The sequence below is a fragment of the Leucoraja erinacea genome, chromosome 18, assembly GCF_028641065.1.
Source record: "Leucoraja erinacea ecotype New England chromosome 18, Leri_hhj_1, whole genome shotgun sequence".
Lineage (NCBI taxonomy): Eukaryota > Metazoa > Chordata > Chondrichthyes > Rajiformes > Rajidae > Leucoraja > Leucoraja erinaceus.
The window spans coordinates 21,385,602-21,410,084 of NC_073394.1; the positions used below are offsets into that span (position 1 = coordinate 21,385,602).

At 41.7% G+C, this 24,483-nt stretch overlaps 1 protein-coding gene across 3 annotated transcripts in view; it reads left to right on the top strand.

Annotated features, from left to right (window-relative positions):
• Positions 1 to 24,483, top strand: part of ppp1r32 (protein phosphatase 1, regulatory subunit 32) — a 55,921-nt gene that overhangs the window by 10,201 nt on the left and 21,237 nt on the right. The window contains exons 3-9 of one of the 3 annotated variants that reach the window (XM_055649536.1): positions 154 to 271; positions 1,379 to 1,532; positions 3,984 to 4,112; positions 5,852 to 5,915; positions 10,808 to 10,920; positions 15,011 to 15,082; positions 15,668 to 15,754. In XM_055649536.1, coding sequence (XP_055505511.1) covers positions 154 to 271; positions 1,379 to 1,532; positions 3,984 to 4,112; positions 5,852 to 5,915; positions 10,808 to 10,920; positions 15,011 to 15,082; positions 15,668 to 15,754 — 737 coding nt within the window. The remainder of the gene's footprint in view (positions 1 to 153; positions 272 to 1,378; positions 1,533 to 3,983; positions 4,113 to 5,851; positions 5,916 to 10,807; positions 10,921 to 15,010; positions 15,083 to 15,667; positions 15,755 to 24,483) is intronic. The other 2 variants (XM_055649538.1, XM_055649537.1) reach the window with 2 other exon arrangements.

Genomic DNA, 24,483 nt, shown 5'->3' on the forward strand with positions numbered 1-24,483 from the left:
TCTCCAATTGCAATGAGTGGACGTGGAGAAGTTTAAGATCTTGGAGGTTTTAGCAGGAGGAGATTGTTGAGGGGGGCAGGAAAAAGGGGGGTGGGGTGGGGGATGGGGAGGGATTAAGGGCCAATTTAATTAAACCAAATGTTTATTTTCTAGGTCATGAAGGCTTTGTACCCAGGACAGGTAACCATTCTGGAGCTGGATTTGTGACTAATATCAGACCTGTGCAGCAGTACACACCCTCTTTAGACAGACTTGATAATCCAGTGCTTGGGTAAGCGGCCCTTCATCGGAGTACATACAAAGAACTGCAGGCTCTGGTCAAGTACCACGTATTTATGCAGTACGTGAGTACAGACTCCACCGTACCCCTGTAGAAAGTCCTGAGGATGTTGGTGGGGAGTGAGGCGTTTTAGTTTCCTCAGGAAGTGCAGTCGCTGATGGGCCCGTTTGACGGTCCCAGTGGTGTTCCTGGACCAGGTGATTAGTCTGTACCCGAGGAACTTTATGCTCTCCACTCTCTCCACTGTAGTGCCACTGATGTTGCGGGGTGTATGCTTTGGTTGCGCCCTCCTGAAGTCGACAACCATCTCCTTCGTTTTGTCGACATTTAATTCTAGATTATTTTTGCCGCACCAGTCCACTAGTTGTTTTACTTCCTCCCTGTACATTGATTCGTCATCTCCACTGATGAGTCCCACCACTGTTGTGTCATCCGCGAATTTTATGATCTTATTGTCCCTGAATCTGGCAGCACAGTCATGTGTGAGCAATGTGAACAACAGCGGGCTGAGCACACAGCCTTGAGGGGAGCCGGTGCTCAGCGTGATCGAGCCTGAAGTGTTCTTGCCAACACGGACTGACTGCGGTCTCTCTGTCAGAAAGTCCAAGATCCAGTGACACAGGGTGGTGTTGAGGCCCAGCAGGGTTAGTTTCTCCACAAGTCTCTGTGGGATGATGGTGTTAAACGCTGAGCTGAAGTCAATGTACAGGATTCTGGCGTATGTGTTTTTGTTTTCCAGATGCGTGAGTACTGTGTGCAGCGTGGTAGAGATGGCATCCTCTGTAGAACGGTTGGGGCGATAGGCAAACTGGAGGGGGTCTAACAATGAGGGGAGGCTGGCAGTAACAGGGAGGCTTGTTGAGTCCACATTGGCTTCTGTAAATTGTTCCATGTGTGAAGGATAATGCTAGTGCACGGGTGATAGCTGGATGGCGTAGACTCGGTGGGCTGTAGGACCTGTCCCCATACTGTATCTCTAAACTAAACTCAACTAATAACTAAACTAAACTAAACATAGGAAGCTAGAGATCACATTGATTAGATGGAGATAAATAACTTGAAATATTTAACTTACCTATTCACATTATTTCCCTTTAGGCAGATGTTAAAAGATAATTACCTCTCGGTAACAAAGAAGAACTTTGTGCCTTATGGACATCCTGATGGCAAAGAAGATTTTCCTCACAAATTACATTCGGTGGGCAGTGGATTCATGCGGACAAAGCCACTACACTTCCCATACCTCAAAGATGTAAGGAAGCACTCAAAGTTGGCCATCCATTGGGTCTCGTGGTTAATGGGCTTGACACAGACTTTTGTCACTGAGACCAACTAGAGGCCAGATTGCAATTTCAGTCTTCTTCTTGTCGAGTCCACACACAAGATTAGAAGTTGTTCAGCCTGAGCTGAACACACTTCTCGGCATCTGCATACAATGGTGTCTGTCTTGTGGCTTCTTGTGCTTCTTGTGCACGGTGGTGGAAGGATTGGTGAAAACAGGGCCGCGACGTGAACGCTCTTTCCTTAACCCCGCAATTGCAGTTAAATAATACGAATGCAACATAAAGTTGAGAAATAGAAACAAAGCCCTGCAGATAGACGCAAAATGCTGGAGTAACTCAGAGAGTTAGGCAGCATCTTTAGAGAAAAGGAACGGGTGACATTTCAGGTCGGAACTCTTCTTCGGACTGAAAACTAGAGGTTGGGGTGGGGGGGATTGGGGGGTTGTTTTGGGGGAAACTGGAGGTGAGGAAAGGCAAGAACAAATCAGGGCCAGCAACAGATGACGTCAGAAAGATTGGAGTCCATAATGGCCTATTGTTGGCAAGGAAAGATATGCTAAAGAGAGGGATCCAAGGATGCGTACAGTGGAACTGGTCGGATAACTAGAGGAAGGAGTAGAGGGAATGTAGGAGTTACTTGAAATGAGAGAAATCATCATTCATACGGCTGGGTTGTAAGCTGGCCAAGCAAAACTATGAGAAGCTGTTGCTGGTTGATAGCAAATAGAGACACAAGGTGCTGGAGTCACTCACAGAGGTTTGCATGTACCTCCTCTAACTTCAACTACTGCATCCGATGTTTCTAATCTGGCCTCCTGTACATTGGCGATACCAAACGTATGCACGACGACCGTTTTGTTGAACCTAGGCCTACGGGATCTTCCGGTTGCCAACCATTTCAACTCCCATTCCTACATTGACCCGTCCCGCTGAATTACTGTAGCTTTTTGTGTCTTTCCCACACTGACCTTTCTTTTCTGGGCCTCCTCCATTGCCAGAGTGATGCCACTTGCAAACTGGAGAAACAGCACCTCATATTTTGCTTGGGTAGCTTACAACCCAGTGGTAGGAATTTTAATTTTTCTCATTTTAAGTAACTTCTACCCCAGATCCCCATGTGCTAACGCTATAACATTCCACCATAAGGAATGTTAAAATTGACAGGAAAAAAGTTCATCTTAAAAGCTGCAAATATTGCTACTCTTTTGGCAGGGCAAGTTGAAATGTAATAACTGTGACCATAGTGGATGGAACCCTTTGTTTTTTTTCCATTGAGTCAATTTCAAGAAAGATCACAGATTATTTTTCATATTGCTGGTCTTTGTTCTCTTCCATCTCCCAAGATCTAGGTTTGTGACTGCCAAGTTATTAGGGCTATGGAGCAGAGATAAGTAAACACAGTATCCCAACTCTTTGATCCAACTTTTTTGTTATGAGCCTGTTGCTAAATTAACCCCAAAGGCAAAATTCATTCTTCATAAAGAAAATGATATTCAAAATTATTCAGATAATTTATTTTTCATCTTTGAAGATTATGGAGAGCCTAGCCAAACTTTATCAATGCACGTAACATTTCCTTTAATCACTTAGAACATTCTTACATGATTGTAATGTGTGGAGAACTAAATGTAGATGCAAGGAACTGCAGATGCTGGTTTACAAAAAGAGTCACAAAATGTTGCGGGAGTAAATCAGTGGGTTAGGCAGCATCTCAGAGAACATGAATAGGTGATGTTTTGGGTCAGGTCTCTTATTCAGGCTGATTGTAGTGATGGGGTGTGCTGGGGGGGGGGGGGACTTCAGAAAGCGGGACGAGAGGAGGGGCAGGTTAAAGCATCGAAATAAATGCTTACATGTAGACACAAGGAACTGCAGATACTAGTTTACTAAGGAAAGACACAAAATACTGGAGTAATTCAGCGGGTCAGGCATCAAACATCTCAGGAGACAATGAATAGGTGACATTTCGGACTGAAGGCGGGTGCAGACCTGAAGGTCTGTCCATTCCCTTCACAGATGCTGCCGGAGATGCAGCTGGACCTGCAGAGTTCCTCCAGCTCTCTATGTTTTTTTCCAGAATATGCAGCAACGTAAGTTACAAGATTTTAACAGGTTTGAGAGCTGAGAAACTTTATGCCAATTTAAGAAATCTTTCCAATCTTTGGATCAGCCAAATAATTAAATCCTGGATATTTTATGTCTTAATCAAATAACACATTTCCAGATTGGATCTTTTCTATTAAACCTATCAAAAACATTTTTAGAATTGAAAATCATATATTTCAGACTTTAACTCTGCTGTGTTATAGAACACTTTAATATATTTAGTTGATTAATATTCAATGTATAATTCATATTTATTATATTATTAATATTTATTTTTAATATGTGTTAGTTTAATTTTCACCTCTATCACACAGCTGAAAGAAGTTCACATTGATACACGAGATCATGTACCACCGATTATCACAAGAAAGGAACCCAAGCATGTACCATTACTGCATCAACTTCAACCAAAAGACCCTGCGCTACAAGAAAATGAAGGCCATGTAAGTAGTCATGTGAGTCTCAGGAAGAGTCCTGACCCAAAACGTCACCCATCCATTTTCTCCAGAGGTGCTGCCTGAACCGCAAAGTTACTCTAGCACTTTGTGTCTATCTTTGGTATAAACCAACATCTGCCGTTCCTTTCTACATAAGTCGAATTTATTGCCATCTACACAATGTGGTGAAGATTTGAGAATTAAGGTACAGATGTTTAAGGGTAACATGAGGGGGAACTTCTTTACGCAGAGAGTGGTATCTGTGTGGAATGAGCTTCCAGTGGAAGTGGTGGAGGCAGGTTCGATTTTATCATTTAAAAATAAATTGGATAGGTATATGGACGGGAAAGGAATGGAGGGTTATGGTCTGAGTGCAGGTAGATGGGACTAGGTGAGAGTAAGTTTTCGGCAAGTCTCGGCACTAGAAGGGCCGTGCTGTAATTGTTATATGGTTATATGGTTATAAGTATAGCTACAATGAAAATTATGCTTGCAGCAGCATTACAGGTACATAAACACAGATAAACACACACAAATATAAATTGTATGCAAATTACACATAGATTTGCAAGACAGTAGAAATAAAAAGACTGCAAAAAAACAATGTCTTTGCTGGCAGATGCAAGGTGCAAAAATCATTGAATTAGTTGAACTATTTATTACCTATTTTCCAAATTTGGACAGATAACTATTTGCACTAAGATTACTTTTTAATTTGTGTTCCTGAAATCTGTCGCCATGACAAATGGCCTGGGCCCATGTCACTATCATTATATTTGCTCTTCATCTTCTACTTTCATATAGAACCACAGCGTGGAAACGGGCTCTTTCGCCTACCGAGTCCACGCCGGCCAATCGATCACCCGTTCACACTAGTTCCATGTTATCCCACTTTTCCACTCCCTACACACTCGGAACAATTAACAGAGGCCAATTAACCCACAAACCCTTATTCCTTTGAGTTGTGGGAGGAATCCAGAGCACCCGAAGGAAACCCATGCGGTCACAGGCAGAATGTGCAAACTTCACACACAGACATTGGCCGATGTCTAGAACAAACCCGGGTTTCTGGCACTATGAGGCAGCGGCATTATAGGCAAGTTAGCACTGGCTACCTTAGATCAAATTCCTCACATCCATGAGATCCAGTTTCAAGAGCAGGGGCCCTGCTTGAATCTTGATGTTATGCTCATGGCCTGTAAATGGTCTTTAAGGGACAGACAGGATGAACCATTTGCTTGTAGGATATATTTCCTTTCTTATTCAGAATATGAACAGTTAATTAGAATTATTTACAAACATTTTTAAGAATGTATTATTCTGTGAAGTTGTTTTTAATCAAAAATGAAGTAGCTGTTCTTTTAATGAACTTTTCTATTGATACATAATAAAGAATGGGGCGAAAGTAGGTACAAGAAACTGTAGATGCTGGAACCTTGTGTAGAACCCAAAGAGCTGGAGTAACTCAGTGAGTCAGGCAGCATCTGTGGAAGACATGGATTGGCGATGTGTTCGAGTTAGGACCCTTCCTCAGACTGCGTGTATAATGGGTCGAGTTCAGGATTGAACCCGGGTCTATGGCGTTGCAAGGCAACAACTCTACAACTGCGCCACTCTGCCGCCCTGAAGGTCGTTCTCTTGTTGAGAGGAGATCTATCCAAGAAGGAGGAAAATCAATGACACGGGGTGGAGTTCTGCCCTTTGATTTTTGAAAAGAGTTGACAATTACTTCCTTTCCTTTCCAGGGACCACTCTACATGTCCACTGAGTATTGTACCAAATATGAACGCAAGCCGCTGAACCCGCCAGGTATGTAATTCAAAAGTGTTAAGATGTCCTTGAAATCTGTTAAAACCCAGATTCAAACCATCTGCTGCAGCAGCAACTATAATAACGCCTTAAAATCATTTGGACAGGCACATGGGGAGGAAAGGTTTAGGGGGATATGGGCCAAACATGGGCAGGCGGGACTAGTGTTGATGGGACATCTAGGTCAGCATGGGGTAATAGAAACATAGAAAGTAGGTGCGAGAGCAGACCACCAGGTCCATCGAGCCCGCACCGCCATTCGCTCATGGCTGAACACTAAACAGACACACTTACCCACAAACAGTAGACACAAGACACAGAACACAAGACACTACCCTCCCCTTTATACCGCTATCACCCCTCTCCACCCCAAGAACCTCGTGATCTCCTGGGGGAGGCAAAAAAACGGATAAAAACCCAGGTCCAATTCGGGAAAAAAATCCGGGAAATTCCTCTCCGACCCCAATCTAGGCGATCGACACTTGTCCAGGAGATCACTCAGGTCTTACTATACTAACCATACCTAGGTCCATATCCCTGCCCTCTCCCCGTAGCCCCTTATCCCCTTGGCAGCTAAAAAACCATCTATTTTAGTCTTAAATATATTTAAAGTTTCTGCTTCCACTGCTCCCTGGGGCAGTGAATTCCATAAATTAACCACCCTCTGGGTGAAGAAGTTCTTCCTCATCTCAGTTTTAAAAGAGCCCCCCCTTATTCTGCAACTATGTCCCCTAGTTCTAGTTTCCCCGATCATTGGGAACATCCTCGGTGCATCCACCCGATCAAGACCCCTCACGATCTTATATGTTTCAATGAGATCGCCTCTCATTCTTCTAAACTCCAAAGAGTAGAGTTCCAGCCTACTTAACCTTTCCTCATATGTCAATCCCCTCATTGCAGGAATTAATCTTGTAAACCTTCGCTGCACTGGGTAGTTGTGTGAAAGGGCCAGTTTCAGTGCTGTGTGACTCTATAACTCTGTAAATCTCACTTCACACAGCCTCAGCAAGGCCACCAGCTTAATCAAGGGCTGACAATAAATGGAACCGAACTAAACTGTAAATGCCACATTGCAGAGTGAAAATGTAGGCTTGAGGGAACTTCTTCAGTGTTGTTGCTTGGCAACAAACTGGATCAGTGGCCTGATTTCCATTCACTTTATTTCAGTTGTTACTGAAGTATTATAAAGTGTTTGGGAAATCATTATATAAATGGCACAATAGGTATACTGTCAAGAAAAGAATGTATTTACAGTGGTTGAGTTTGGTCTGCATTGTACCCATTTTCTGAATCTAAAGCAGATGGAACCATCACAGGTGGTTTGGGAACAGCTCTGTCCAAGACCACTAGAAATTGCAGAGTAATATGTAGGAAGGAACTGCAGATGCTGGCTTAAACCAAAGATAGACACAAAAAGCTGGAGTAACTCGTCGTTACCTCCTGTGTTATAGGTCCTTCCGTAAGCTAGGGTACTGTCCAATTCACCTCCACCCCTTTGCAGATATTAGACATTATGGAATTGATACACTACAATGAAGTGTGAAGAAGGGTCTCGACCCAAAACATCACCGATTTCTTTTCTCAAGCGATGCCACCTGACCTTGCTGAGTTACTCCAGCATTTTGTCTCTATCTGTGGTGCACTACAATGCTGAGAACTCTATTCTGTACACTGTATCTTCCATTTAGTTCTGCCTATTGTGGTTGAATTTGAAATGATTGTATTTAAGTACAGGATTATCCAATCTGTTTGGATAACATGCAAAACAAAGCTTTTCACTGTACCTCAGTACACATGACAACAATAAACCTAAACTTAAACCTAAACAATAACCATAAGAATAACAATGGGGTTGGTAAAACCAGACTCAATGGTTGACGTTGAACTGGATATGTACTTGAAAAGTGAAAGATTTGATAGTTACTAGACTAAGTGGGACCTGTTTGCCCTTTTTTTCTATTTGCGCAAAAATGGTACATGATAGGGCTACAATTTTTCACCAACTCACTCGCCGTTCTCCTGTGCCCCGAGTGCAACAAGTTTTGTACCGATCGGTGGTATATTGTAAAAGTTGCGATGGCCGTGCATTTGGGACTCACAGCGGACACTGGACGCTCTCATCCGTCGGGATCAGATTCACCGCTTTCTGTATGGCGACAACTGCCACGCCGCTTCCGGTCCCTCCGAAAATTGTGTCCAGTTGGAGACCTCTGCCAGCCACCCACGGCACCCTGCAGCTCCAGTAAAGGCGCGATAGTGCAGGAAGGAGTGGACCATCCCACGGAGTGACAGGAGAAGAGACTAATCCGCGTGGCGCTGATTGGCAGGAGAGGGGTTAGATCTGCGCAAGAGCGGTTTTTAAGAAGTTTAAACCTCACTAACTTTTACAATATACCACCGATCGGTACAAAACTTGTTGCACTCGGGGCACAGGAGAACGGCGAGTGAGTTGGTGAAAAATTGTAGCCCTATCATGTACCATTTTTGCGCAAATAGAAAAAAAGGGCAAACCGGAAGAGCACAAAATCAGAGCTTTATAACTAAAGATAGATCTATTTGATAGATAGATAGATAGATAGATAGATAGATAGATAGATAGATAGATAGATAGATAGATAGATAGACGGATAGACGGATAGACGGATGGACGGATGGACGGATGGACGGATGGACGGATGGACGGATGGACGGATGGACAGATGGACAGATGGACAGATGGACAGATGGACAGATAGAGACGAATGTCGTGCAGTGCAGTGCAGTGGATGAATACATTTTCAAGGTATTGCAGAGATATATGAATAGGATGGGTTTAGAGTGATTTGGGTCAAATGCAGTTAAATGGGACAAGCCAAAATGTCAACTTGGTTGGTAAGGACTAGTTGGGCCGAAGGGCCTGTTTCCATGCTGAACACGTGTAAGACTCTAGGATAATGGTCCAAGAGGTTTATTTCTGTACTATGCCGTCCCATAACTATAAGTAGAAACATGCAGATTTTCTCTGTGTATCTCTTTAATGGCGTTCACCCAGAGACCTAGTATTGGGTAGAGGCCAATCAACTTTGCATCATGTTTTCAATCAATCAATCAATTAATCAGTTTTATTAGTGTTGGAAGTTAAAAGCACGGCAGGAATATAACAAAATAGTGGTCACATGATGAACCACCTTTCACCATGTAGATTACTAACTGTGAAAGTGAGAGTTGAACGATTGGCCATTATTGGAAATTGGGATCACTTTTTACTTAATAAATGTAATGAAATAGCGAGCTGGGAAAAAAATAAATCTGCTAGAACTAATGCCAGAGATCAATAAGTAATGTACAAACTATTCGAAGAGCCATTAAGAACTTTTTATAGTTTGGAAAATATTGCAGTTCTATCGGTCACTCTGAAATATGTGCTCATTTTGTAATTAAAATGCAAGATTGATTTCTTAACCAAACTTTGCATTTGTGGTAATGGCTCATTTACAACATTAAAGCCATTACACATAAGTATTCAATTTCTCTTGCAGCAAGCCTCTGAAATTGAACGTGAAATATGTTTATGTTCTGAGAGTTTATGATGTAAGCATGAAGTTATGTTTGCCCACTCAACTTATAGAAATAAACAAGAGGTAAAAAATCTATAATTTGATTTTCATTTGCAATTAAAATTTCTCCCAACTCCCTCGAGCTTAGTGGTTAAAGAAGTAAATTGGTGAGGGTTTTATATGACTGGAATCCCATATTCAGTGTCCAGCCATGAGAAATTTAGTTTAGCATAATTTAATTTAGCTGGAAACAGGTTCATCGGCCCACCAAGTCCACACTGACCATCGATCACCCGTTCACACTCCTACACACTCGGGACAATTTCCAAAGGCCAATTAACCTACAAACCTGCACGTCTTTGGAAAGTGGAAGGAAACCAAGGCACCTGTAGAAAACCCACGGAGTCACAGGGAGAACATGCAAACTCCACACAGAAAGAACCCATGGTCAGGATCAAACCCAGGTCTCTGGCGCTTTAAGGCACTGGACAGCTTACAATCTAGTTGAGATCAATATTATATACAGTTGGAATTTAGTAATTGGCCAGCACTCCTGTGGTCTAAGGGTATAAGAATCATGTAGCCCCCTGGTAAGTACAGTAGTTCCTTATTCAAGTAACCTTTCTTAATGTGCAAGGATCTGCTGGATTGCATGAGGTGGCATTGTGTTGCAGCGGGTACAAATGCTGCCTCACAGCGTCGGAGACCAGGGTCCGATCCTGAACTCGGGTGCTGTCTGTGTGGAGTTTCCACGTTCTCCCTGTGACCACATGGGTTTCCTCAGAGAAACCACACAGAAGCACCCAAGGTCAGGATCGAACCTGGGTCTCTGGCACTGTGAGGCAGCAGCTCTAATAACTGCATCACTGTGCTGCTCCCCTATGTCATTGAACATAGAACAGTACAGCACAAGAACTGGCCCTTTAATCCACAATGACTGTGCCGAACATGATGCCAAGATAAACTATTCTCATCTGCCTGCACGTGATCCATACCCCTCCGTTCCCTACGGATCCATGTGCCTATCTAAAAGCCTCTTAAATGCCTCTTAATACGAGTTTAGTTTAGTTTGCTGTCATGTGTGCCAAGGCATGGTGACAAGCTAACCCGTAAGACTACACACGATTACATCGAGCCACCCACAGTGTACAGATACAGGATAAAGGGAAGAAATGCTGCTGTTGGAGTAGAGATTTAAAAGTGGAGCGATTGCAGTTGCACTTCTGTGACTAGCACACAAATAGTCGCCTGGCTTAGAAGCCATCTTGGATCTTGGGTTTGCAGAGGTGATGTTTCATGCTTTTATATATGATCGGGCATCATCAGACGTCCATTGATTATTTTATATATCAACAGCACTTTCCGAGCTCAAAACAATTGGGAAGAAAGAGAACACTGGGTTCACAGAAGGGTCTCCACTGAAACCCATCACTTTCCATCCCCCTTTGGCATTTCGTGGTGACAAACCAGTAAGTTATTCATTTAAATTATTCACTGTAACCAACATCTCGTTAATCCAGTGCATTCTCAATCTGCAGAGGATTTTTCCTCTAGTGGGAGACTAGTGGACCCTCAGAATAAAAGGGCATACCTTTAGAAAGGAGATGAGAGGGAGTTTCTTTAGTCAGATGGTGATGAATCTTAGTAAGAGTGAGCTTTTTCCATTAAACAATCTAGTTTCGAATTATGGACAGTTTCCATTTAGATTGACTACTGAATGTTTTACTTATTTAGGCATTAAGATTATCAAGAAACACAAGGATTTATTTAAAGCCAATGTTATGCCTTTAATTGACCATATCAAACAACAGTTCACTAAATGGTCACCAATGTCCTTATCTCTAATAGGCCGAATCAATTCTATTAAAATGTTTATCTTACCTAAATTTTTATATTTATTTCAGACGATACCAATTTTTATTCCTAAATCTTTCTTTGATATTATTCTCCAAAATGTCCTTATATATATGGCAGAATAAAAATTCCACACTAAGTTAAAAATACTTACAGAAATCAAAAAAAGATGGTGGTTTGGCACTGCCGATCCTTAGATTTTACTATTGGGCGGTTAATGCTCGCTATTTAACGTTTTGGACAAAAAATTTAGAAGATACCCAATGTCGAGGATGGATAAATCTTGAACGTGATTCTATGCAAGGGCTATAATTGGCTTCTATTCTAGGGGCCGTGTTACCTTTTACAATTACGAGATTGAATAAATATACGACTAACCCAATATTAAGACATACACTTCAAATATGGTTTCAATTTCGTAAGTGTTTTGGATTGAATGATTTTATTTTATCGAGTCCTATCATATCTAATTTTTCCTTCCAACCTTCTAGCACTGATCAAGCCATTCTGTTATGGAAGAGGAAGGGATTAGTAGCTTTTCGTGATTTGTTTTCAGATGGTTGTTTTATGTCTTACCCCTCACATTTTTTTACATTTGTTTAAAATTTAGACATTTTTTGAGGGCTACTCTACATTTACATTTGAACCCTTATCAGAAGGGCTTAATAACGACTATTTAATGAGTTGATTTTGAAATTAAAAAAAGACACATTTGATAAAATTAAGAATGACTGGGAAAGCGAACTTCAAATTTCTTTATCTATCGAGAAATGGGAGCGGATTCTTCAATTAGTTAATACTTCTTCAATGTGTGCAAGACACGCTTCGATACAATTCAAAGTGGTTCACAGAGCTCATATGTCAAAAGATAAGTTAGCTCGTTTTTATGGTCATATAAATCCTACCTGTGACAGATGTAATTCTGAAGTGGCCTCATTGACTCATATGTTTTGGTCCTGCACACTTTTGGAAAAATATTGGAAATACATTTTTGATACTATTTCTGTAGTTTTAGGTATTGATTTACAATCTCATCCTATTACTGCAATTTTTGTGCTACCAATGTTAGATTCTACTCATCTGTCCAATTCCGCCCATTGGCTGATTGCCTTTACCACATTAATTGCCAGAAGATCCATTTTATTTAAATGGAAAGATTCTAATCCTCCGACCACACTCCATTGGTTCTCTGAAACTATATCATGTTTAAATTTAGAAAAAATTAGGAGTGACATTGTTGAACCCTTGGTGAAATTTGATAGGACTTGGGGAAGATTTATTCAACATTTTCATACCACATAAATTGTCCCCTCTTCAACTGTTATAATAATTTTTTTACCATTATACGGTGGAACGGACTTGACGACAAACAGGGACTTAAATTGTTGAAACTCTTTGCAGCCCAGATTCTGATTTGCCTTTTTTTTCTTTAGTTTAGGGGTTTTTTTTACATTTATTTTCTTTTTTTCATTTATTCTCTTTTTTTTTCTTTTTATGTTTTTGTTTTTATGCATATAAGCTCTTTTAAACACTTAACTATATTTACGTAGAGACTGGAAGGTCCATATTCAATGTGTATTTTGACACTGGACCTATATTTAGGTTATATCTGCCATTAATGTAACCCTGATCCCTACTATGTATCAATATCACTGTTATGTTTATCATTACTTTTTTGTTGTTTTTTTTTGCTTTTGAAAAAAACGAATAAAAAGATTTTAAAATAAAAGAAGATGGTAATGAATGTGTGGAATTCATTGCCACAGAAGTGCTGTGGGGGCCACCAATTAATATTTTGAGGGTGGAGATTGATAGGTTCTTCAATAGTAAAGGGTTATTTGCAGGGGAATAGGGTTCAGAGGGAATGATAGATCAGCCATGATTAAATGGCGGAGTAGACTTGATGAGCCAAATGGCCTAATTCTCCTACAACTTATGAACTTATGAACATGGAATTAAGAACCAGAGGCCAGGGAGATAGAGAATCATAGTCATACAGCACGGAAACAGGCCCTTCGGCCCAACTTGCCCACGCAGACCAAGATGCCCCATCTACACTCACTAATCGGGCTAGACAGGTTGGGCCGAAGGGCTGGTTTCTGTGCTGTATGGCTCTATGACTCGAAGCTCGGGTTCATTGTGACACGGGTCTGATCCCTGACGTTGTTTCTGGTTTGTACGTACAACTTCCTGGATGGAACGGGCGAAGAGATTGAGAGTTTGCTGCATCTTTTGGGCAGGTGCATGGATAGAAAGGTAATTGATATGAAACGAGCTGCCAGAGCAGGTAGTTAAGGCCGGTAATATAACAGCATTTAAAAGATACTTTGACTGGTACATGAATAGGACGTTTTTTGAGGGATATTATCTAATGTGGACAGGTGGGACTATCTTAAATGGGGCATCATGGTCTTTGTGGGCAAGTTGGGCCAAAGGTCCTGTGTTTCTGTGTTGTATGACTATGGCTATCAAAACATGGATGGAACGGGGGGGACACAATTTTTTGGCTGCCACTCGTGCATGCGCACACTCACACACATACACACGCGCGCGCGAGGCTTCGGAGGCTCAATCCAGCGCTAAAAGCAGAGATTTTAAAATCGTGATCACAAAAAATTGGGGGGGATGTCCCCCACCTCTCAAAACATGGGTGGACGCGTCTCCTCTGCCTCCCCCCCCTCCCGGTTTTACGCCCCTGGCTCCATGGAATGATCTGCATTGTTGTACCCACAGAGTAACTAAATGAATGACTGGGCTACAGTCATGTTGTGGAGACCTCCATCAGAGCAGAAGTTTCAAATTGCTTGTAATTTGAAATTGGTGTTGGCTGGCTAATTTCTTTCCTTCCTCATTATTGACCTGGTCAGTCTGAAATGAGAGTACAGACATCACTCTCGCAGACTTTACATTGGTTCCTAGTTTTATTTCTCTAGGGGAGAATTAAAATGTTACAATCATTCTGGTTGATTTCATTACTGCAAAAATATAAGCTAACTTATTAACATAAGAGCGACTGTGCTTAACACCGCTCGCATGACTGCTTGTTGTTTTTCTTCAGCCTATCCATCAGCCCTGTGCCCGATGCTATAAATGCTAGATTTCTGCTTTTTAATGCGACGCAAGAATTTGCCATTTATTGAATCGACTTGACCATGTCTTGAGAGCATTTGATGTTGATATTAGTTGTCAGCAAGGGATGACAATTTCCAGCACTGACCTCAAGGCGAAGAAATACCAAAAATAACATAGTGTGTCGAGGAAACTACAGGATGACGAATATATTATGTCTGTGACAAAGAAATGGAAATATAGTAATTAACTCTGAAGACCCACTAAGTCCACGCTGAACATCGATCACCCATTCACACTCCCATACATTTGAGACAATTTCCAGAAACCAATTAACCTACAAACCTGCATGTGTCTTTGGAGAGTGGAAGGAAACCAAAGCACCTGATGAAAACCCACGCAGGCACGGGGCGCACGTACAAACTCCGTACAGATAGCACCCGTGGTCAGGATTGAACCCGGGTCTCTGGCACTGTAAAGCAGCAACTGTGCCACACCTATGTTTTTTGTATGTACATTTAATTTGAGAAGTGCTCTTGTCTAAATCAAGTTAGGAAATCACATAATAATGAAAGAAGGGGGTTTTACCATTGTTATTCCAGCTGTATTTGACTATAATTTATGCTTTCTTTTCAGGCATTCTGCACAGACAGGCCAACTGGAATCTCCATAACAAAATCAGACTATCTGCCATCTGCAACTCTACATGTTAGTAGGTCCATAAATAAACGCGTTACATGAAGGACAGATAAAAAAAAAAATTCAAAGTCATCTGATTTTGCAGTTCAATGATCAGCATTTTAACTTCAGAGTCACTGGATTAAGCTTCACAAAACATTGGATGTTTTAGTTTCCTTCATCTGCCTGAAGATAACTTTATTCACTGCTAAAAATGACACAAAATGCTGGAGTAACTCAGTGGGGGTACTTCAGCACTTTGTGTCTTTTTCTGTAAACCAGCATTTGCAGTTCCCAGTTTCTACATCTTTATTGATTCCCAGTCTGACTTGAGGCAGCGTGTAATTCAAGGATGATTTTGCTATTAGGCTTACGATTTGGGAGAAGGGAATTAATGAATGTGCTTTGCTTCACGGGCAGGTGGGACTAGTGTTGGTCAGTGTGGGCAAATTGGGCTGAAGGGCCTGTTTCCACCCTGTGTGACTCCATGTATGACTCTATTTTGTGTTTGTCCATATCTATTCAGATTTATTGAATAATGCCAGAAGACTAATATACTGTAAGTAGACCCCTCAGATGGAAAATTGACATCCTTCTTCACTGTTTGTTACACAGGGAGATGAATTCCTGCCCGTAATTGCAAACAAGTCTGACCGAAACACTGGATTCACTCATCAAGTTGCACTCAATTTGGACACAGTTGTAAGTACTGGTTCCATCAACTAATACCACTCACCGATTGCTAGGCATCATCCATCACTATTGAGTGGAGTTGATAGTGTGAATGCACAGAGCCTTTTGTCCAGGGTGGGGGAATCAAGAACCAGAGGGCATAGGTTAAAGATGAGAGGAGAAAGATTTAATAGGAACCTGAGGGGCAACCTTTTCTCTCAGACGGTGGTGGATATATAGAACGACCTGCCCGAGGATTTAGTTGAGGCAGGCACTATATTACAACATTTAAAAAACATTTGGACAGGTACATGGATAGGAAAGGTTTAGAGGTAGATAGACACAAAAAGCAGGAGTAACTCAGTGGGACAGGCGGCATGGGTGATGTTTCGGGTCGAGACCCTGCTTCAGACTGGTTAGGGATAAGGGAAACGAGAGATACTGGTGATGATGTAGAGAGATAAAGAATTAAAGATATGCAAAAAAGTAATGATGATAAAGGAAACAGGCCATTGTTAGTTGTTTGTTAGGTGAAAACGAGAAGCTCGTGCAACTTGGGTGGGGGGAATGATAGAGAGAGGGGCAATGCCGGGGCTACTCGGTTAGAGAAATCAATATTCAACCACTGCCCAAGTAAGCTGCCCAAGTGAAATATGAGATGCTGTTCCTCCAATTTGCGTTTAGCCTCACTCTGACAATGGAGGAGACCTAGGACAGAAAGGTCTGTGTGGGAATGGGAAGGAGAATGAAAGTGTCCAGCAACCGGGACATCAGGTAGGTTCAGGCGGACTCTGCGAAACGATCGCCTATTCTACTTTTGGTCTCGCGATGTATAAGAGTCCACATCTTGAACAAGGGATACAGTAGATGAGGTTGAAGTGAATCTCTGCCTAACATGAAATATATATTGGCAATATATATATTTAAATTTCAGCTTTTCAGCAAGAATACAAATGTTCCCTGTGCTTTAGTTAACATATTTAAACTGATCCAACTGAACTATTTTAATATTGGATTTCTGTTTGGCCGATTACTGTTTGGCCGGTGCAGAGGTGACGATGCAGAGGAGCTTAACCAGAATGATGTCTTGATTAGGGAATATTAGCTAAAGTGCAGGTTGGACAGACTTGGATTATTTTCTCTGGAACACTGCAGGTTACGGGGAGACCTGATAGAAGTATATAAAATTATGAGAGGCACAGATAGGGCCAGAACCTTTTTCCCAGGATGGAAACATCAAATACTAGAGGGCATTGCTTTAAGGGGAGAGGGGCAAAGTTTTAAATAGATGTGCGGTGCAAGTTTTTATACACAGAGGATGGTGGGTGCCCAGAACCTGCTGCCAGGGTTAGTGGTGGAGGCAGGTACAATAGTGGTGTTTAAGATACTTTTGGATGGACACGTAGAAATGCAGGGAATGGAAGGGATATGGATCATGTGCAGGCAGATAAGCATTTATCTTTGCATTATGTTCAACACAGACATTGTGGGCTGAAGGGCCTGTTCCTGTGCTGTACTGTTCTATGTTTATCAGGCAGTACGGTGAAATGCTTGTGAATGCAACGCTATCTGGGAAGGTTTTTAAGTACCTTCCTGTGTGAATCGCTTGAATTTCAATGTGGGACTGGATCTGGCGTGGATTCGTTGCTTGGGAAAATTGCAAGTTAAATATTTCTCACTAAAAATCGCAGTCGCAGAAAATAATTTAATGCTCCATAATTAAGAAATATCGGTTCATAAGTCAGAGGAGCAGAATTAGGCCATTCAGCCCATTGAGTCTACCCTGCCATTCAATCATGGCTGATTTAACTTTACCTCTCAACCTTATTCTCCTGCCTTCTCCCTGTAACCTTTGACACCCTGACTAATCAAGAATCTATCAAATCTATGCTTTAATAAAGTGGTCTCCTCAGCCATCTGTGGCAATGAAATCCACATATTCACCACCCTCTCTGACGAAATTCCTCTTCAACTCTTTTCTATAGGAACGTCCTTTTATTCTGGGGCTGTGCCCTTTGGTTATAGACATTCCCACTAGTGGAAACTTCTTCTCCACATCCACTCAATATAATCAAACTCAAATTTGCAAAACGCTAATAGATTTTGTTGCATGTGTCATGTTGGTCAATAGGTTTGTTGTGAGCCCACTGTGTATATCTTGACAAGTGATATCTGACCTTGAGCATTGGGTAGATATGGCACGCATGGCAGATGAGATGTTATTTGTACAAAATTAATTTGCCCATTATATCCACCACAAAATCATGAGAGGAATGGATCAGGTAGATGCACATATTCTTTTGCCCAGAGTAGGGGAATCAAGAACCAGAGAACATAGGCTTAAGTTGTGAGGAGGGGAAGAGTTAATGGGAACATGAGGGGTAACTTTTTCACACAAAGTGTGGTGAGTGTATGGAACAAGCTGCCGGAGGAGGGAGTTGAGGCAGGTACTATCGGAACATTTAAGAAACAGGTACATGGATAGGATAGGTTTAGAAGCATATGGGCCAAAAACAGATAGGTGGGACTAGTGTAAATGGGTCATGTTGGTCGGTGTGGGCAAGTTGGGCCGAAGGGCCTGTTCCCACATAGTATGACAGACTATATGACTATGTTTGATGTGCTTGGAGTATGATTTAGGTTTAATATTGTCACATGTACTGAGGTACAGTGAAATGCTTTGTTTTGCATGCTGTCCGATCAAATCTGATCATCCTATACATAAATACCATAAGCCAAATACTTAAGACAGGCTTAAGTACAATAGGTAGAACATAGGGGAAGATGCAGAGTGCAGGATATACAATAGTTTTCAGCATTGTAGTGCATCAGTTCCAGAGACAAAGCCCAATGTCCACAATGGGGTAGAGGTGAATCAAACAGTACCTTAGCTTATGGAAGGACCATTCAGGACATATGTCCTCTAGTTCTTGATTCCCCAACCCTGGTTAAAAGACATTGTGCATTTACCCTATCTATTCCCCTCATGATCTTAAACTGCAAGATCACCCCTCATCCTTGAGGTATTTGAAAATAAGCAACATTAAAAAACAGCAACGTTTTTGTTGTAGAACGGTTTGTGCTAAATGATATGAAGTTGAGCTGGATAAACTTTGTCAATCAACAACTACCCAATTGAACAAGCAGAATTATTTTGCTTTACAGCCCAGCTTGACACAGTTTAATTATCTCATGTGGAATAAATAAATCATAATGTGGTGTTTGATGTACCAAAGGCAGCTGGAAATAAAGCTGCAATACTATCACACGCACGCTATGATGCCAGATACATTCCAGTTTTTAATCAGTTTTCAGCATCATATCCTTTTCACCGATCACGTGCTTCCAATTCATTCATGCAGACTGAAAAATGCAAGAGAAATCAAGCACAGACAACTTTGTAAAGAACAATGTGTGCTTAAGGCTGTAAATGTGATGCAGAAGTTGCAAATACCTTTTAATGGCAGTAAGTGATTTTGTTATAGCATCACAACTCCTTGTGTGCCGTCTCAATGTCTGCGCCAACGACAGCACTTAATATGGCAGTCATGAATACTCTACCTTATTCATTATTAATGGCACAAGCCATCTTTGAAGAACAGGTCAATTTCAAAGGAAGGCACAAAAGTGCTGGAGTAACTAAGTGGGTCAGGCAGCATCTTTGGAGAACATAGATAGGTGATGCTTTGAGTCAGGGCCCTTCTTCAAACAGATCCTTGATTCTACAGGCATATTTCAAAGTCCAGTAATGGTCCCTCTAGACGTCTAGAGTCTGAAGAAGGGTCCTGACCCGTAACGTCACCTATCCATATTCTCCAGAGATGCTGCCTGACCTGCTGAGTTACTCCAGCACTTTGTAGCCTTTAGGTCAAGTTTACCATATGAAGAGCATTTAGTGACACTAGGCCTTTACTCGCTGGTGTTTAGAAGGTTGAGGGGGATCTCATTGAAACTTACCAAATAGTGAAAGGCCTGGATAGAGTGGATGTGGAGGGTATGTTTCCACTTGTGGGAGAGTCTAGGACCAGAGGGCACAGCCTCGTGATTAGTACGGGTGTCAAAGATTATGGGAAGAAGACAGGAGAATTGGGTTGAGAAGGAAAGATAGATCAGCCATGATTGAATAGCAGAGTAAACTTGATGGGGCGAATGGTCTAATTCTGCTCTAATGACTTATGTCCAGGGGAGCGGCAGCAGGAAGTTATCTGCATGATGGTGGGCTTGGGAGACCTGAACTTACCCAAGCAATCAGGTGTACAGGATGTAATCAAACCTAATCGGCTTACTAATTTACCAGCAGTTAAAGCGTTAGAGAATCATACAGCATGGAAAAAGACCCATCCTCCCAACTTGTCCATGCTGACCAAGATGCCCCATCTCAGCTAGTCATATTTGCCTGTGCTTGGTCCATATCCCTCTAAACCCTTCATGTCCATTTACTTGTCCAAATGACCCTTAAAATTGTAATCCTGCGACTTATCTTCATTTCTATAAAGAAGTGGCAGGGTCGGCAGTGAGATATAGCAATCACCAAAGCATCAACTTTGCCTCTGGCCATTTGCTAAATTTTATATATTTCTCTCAAGTCTCCCCTTAGACTCATGCAGGATGTTCCAGAGAAAACAACCTAAGTTTGAGAAAACAACCCAAGTTTGAGAAGACAATCCAAGTTTCAATATCAAAGTTATTTTTAGTGTATGTCAAGTGACTGAAACATGTCTACTCTGCATTGGAAACACGGAACGATTCCATAACTGGTGTTGCCACCCCATGTATTTTATATCATAGTTACTGTGCTTTAAAGGACAACAAATCACTGTTCATCGAGTAAGCTTACTCAACATCATTACTCACCAAGGTCTGTGTCTGTTTTAGGTTCTGGTTTATTATTGTCACGTGTACCGAGGTACAATGAAAGGCTTTGTTTTACATGCTATCCAATCAAATCGAACAATAAGATAGACAGTCAGAACCTTTTTTCAAGGGTAGAAATGTCCAACTCCGCCTCTGGCATAGCTTTAAGGTGAGAGGGAGAACGTTTAATGGAGATATGCAAGTGTTTTTTTACATAGATGGTGATGTGTGCCTGGGACTTGCTGCCAGGGGTGGTAGAAAAGACATACGATAGTGATGTTTAAGAGGCTTTTAGATAGGCTCATGGAAGTACAGAGGGATATGGATCATGTGCAGACAGATGACTTGGCATCATGCTCAACGCAAATATTGTGTTCTGAAGGGCCCATTCCTGTGCTGTACTGTTCTATGTAATATCATTCATCAATATAATTAAGCCAATCTCAAGAACAATGGGTAGAGCAAAGGGAAAGGTACAGAATATAGTTCTCAGATTTTGACAGCTATGAGTGCATTTCACAGAATGCAATAAATCCATTCATTGAAAGATCAATAGTCATTTGGCTCATAAAGTATGCATGTTTTTTTCTTTAGTTCAGCTTTGAATCACTTCTTAGAGAAAACCATGTAGCAGGTTTCTCTCAACCTCTGATTCCATTATAACTGTTTATGTCTTCCTCTAGTATAAAAAAACCCATATAAAGCAGTCCCTGCATGACTTTAATTTGTTTTTATGCAGCTTCCAAAGAAGGTTTTCCAGATGACATAGATAGGGAATGTTTTAATGTGTCATACCAACATTTTTTACATGTGTATATTGTGCTCCTGCTGGGAATTTAAAAAGTGAGACGAGTACAGATTTATTTCAGTGGATAACAATGACAGTAGTTTAATTAGTTTTAGAGATACAGAGTTGAAACAGGCCCCTCAACCCAATGAGTCCATGCTAATCTTATGATGAAAATCTTATGATCTTATGGGAACCCAGTACTTTACCGGCAATCTGACAATCTCCACCTTAAAAATTGGCACAAACAAGTTGGAACAGCTACTGAGATTTAATTCATTCACGCAGAAAGTACAGGAAAAAATGAAGCTTTCTAAATGAATCCAATTCCTTTTACTGAACCCTGGATTCTATATCTTACATGCATTCCTACGCCTTTCTTTTGACCGATATTGATCATTACATCTTAATTCACGTCTTAAAATGTAATACTGCATCATATGTTCATCAGTTCCAGGAGCACAATTAACCCGCTCGGCCCATCAAATTCTGCCCATTCAATCATGGCTGATCTATCCTTCTCACCACATTCTCCTGCCTTCTCCCTCTAACACATGACACCTCTTACTAATCAAGAATCTGTCAATCTCTATCTTAAAAATATCCATTGACATGGTCTCCATCTGTGGCAATGAATTCCACAGATTCACCACCCTCTGACTCAAGAAATTTCTCATCTCCTTTATAAAGGTACATCCTTTTATTATGAGGCTGTGGCCTCTGGTCCTAGACTCTCCCACTGCTGGAAACATCTTCTCCACATCCACTCTATCCAGGCCTTTCACTATTCGGTAACTATCAATGTGGTCCCTCCCTCTCATCCTTCTAAATTCCAGCGAGAACAGGACCAATGCTGTTGAACTCTCATCATATGTTTACTTGATCACTTCTGGGATCATTCTCGTACACCTCCTCTGGACCCTCTCTAATGCAGCACATCCCTGCTCAGATATGGGGCCCCAAAACAGCTCACAATACTCCATATGTGGCTTTATAAAGCCTCAGCATTACATCTCTGTTTTTATATTATAGTTTTCTCGAAATAAATGCTAGAATTGCATTTGCACGAATAGCACTAATAATAAAGGATAACCAGTTTCAGTTTTTTGATCTGCTCTGTGAAAAAATTGTCATAGGTACCTTGGCATCTCTGTACTGAAGGAATAAAATCCCAACAGTGAGTCTATGTAGAATCAGTGTCTACAACAGCTAAATAACCAGCTGGCATTCTCTCTCTGGGCTCATCTAGCAATAAAAGTGTTTGAGAAGAGAAGAAGTGTGTTAAGAAGAGAAACAAAATTTAGGACAATGGAAAAACCAAAGTACTCAAGAATCAATGATTCCAAAGCTGCAATTTGTATCTGCTTGCAGTTCAGTTTAGTTTAATTTAGAAATACAGCATGGAAACAGGCCTTTCATCCGAACGTGTTCTGGCTGACCATCGATCACCCACACACTAGTTCTATGTTATCTCACTTTCTCATCCTGTGCACTAGGGGACAACAAGCAAATTAACCTATAAACCTTCACTAGGTCTGGAATGTGGGAGGAAACCGGAGCACCCAGGAGAACGTGTAAATTCCGTACAGTCAGCACCCATAGTCAGGATCAAACCCAGATCTCTGGCGCTGTGAGGCAGCAACTCTACCGCTGCGCCACTGTGCGCCATCCTTCCAAGGAATGAGGAACTACAGGTGCTGATTTACTAAAGCAGGCACAGAGTGCTGGAATAGCTCAGCAGGACAGACAGCATCTCAGGAGGACACAGATAGGTGACGTTTCGGGTCTGGACCCTGCTTCGGATATTCAGACTATCTGCTTACTGAATTAACAGTGTGAAAATTCAATACATTCACAAATCGCTTGCTGATTAAGTAGTCGTGTTTTGCTTGGGAGATGTTCATTATTTAAAAATGAAACCAAATGGAATACAGTGTGTAACAATTCTTGCCTGTTTGCCGTACCATAGTAGTGAAAGTATTCACTATAATATTATCATCTTTTGGTCACCATGTTACAGGAAATAAGTTGTCAAACTGGAAAGGGGGCAGAGAAGTTTTGAGAAAATATTGACAGGCCAAGAGCCTGAGCTATGGAGAAAGGTTGAGCAGGCTATGACTTTATTCCTTGGAGTGCTGGAGGATGGGGGGTGATCTTATAGATGTATACAAAATCACAAGAGGAATAGATGGGGTAAATGCATTATATTTTGCCCAGAGTAGGAGAATCGAGAACCAAGGGACATAGTTTTAAGGTGAGGGAGGGGGGATGGGGTGGGGAAGGTTTAATCGGAACCTGAAGGATAACGTTTTTGCACAAAGGATATATGGAACGAGCTGCAGAGGAGGTAGTTAACGCAGGTTCTATCATTACGTTTAAGAGAGATTTGGACATATAGGATAGGTTTAGAGGGATACTAGACCAAGTGCAGTACCACGACCAGGTGGTACTAGACCAATGCACCCGTTCGCCACCCGTAGCCCTCACGGGAGGCATGGTCTTCCAACTCAAGCCGCTCCCGAACGTAAGATTCCAGCACTCCCCTGCCTCCCTCAGCAGTGCTCTTTCCAATTGCACTTGTCCTGCATGTTGCAATGGCAATTCGCCCTCCCCCTGCTAGTCGAGCCATTGTGACATCATCAGTTGAAGCTGGTCGGTTTGAAATTCAAGGTATTTTGAATTTTTTTTAAACTTTAATGGAGAATGTCGAGAAATAAAGCATAAAATGTTCAGATAAGGCAATCCCGGCCTCGAGGGGAAAAATGGTCAATCTGAATATGTAAACATGTAATTTAGTGTTTTTGCGAAGATGTAAGGACAACCACATATACACACGTACAAGATTAGACTTTAAATATGTATATGATGATGATGAGCCAAGGGCAGGAAGGTGGGATTAGTGTTGATGGGGATGTGGGTGCAAGCAGGTGGGACTAGTGTAGATGGGGCATGTGGACGCACGCAGTGGGACTAGTGTAGATGGGGCATGTGGGTACGAGCAGGTGGGACTAGTGTAGATGGGGCACGTGGACGCACGCAGTGGGACATGTAGATGGGGCATGTGGGTGCTGGCAGTGGGACTAGTGTAGATGAGGCATGTTGGTATGAACAGGTGGGA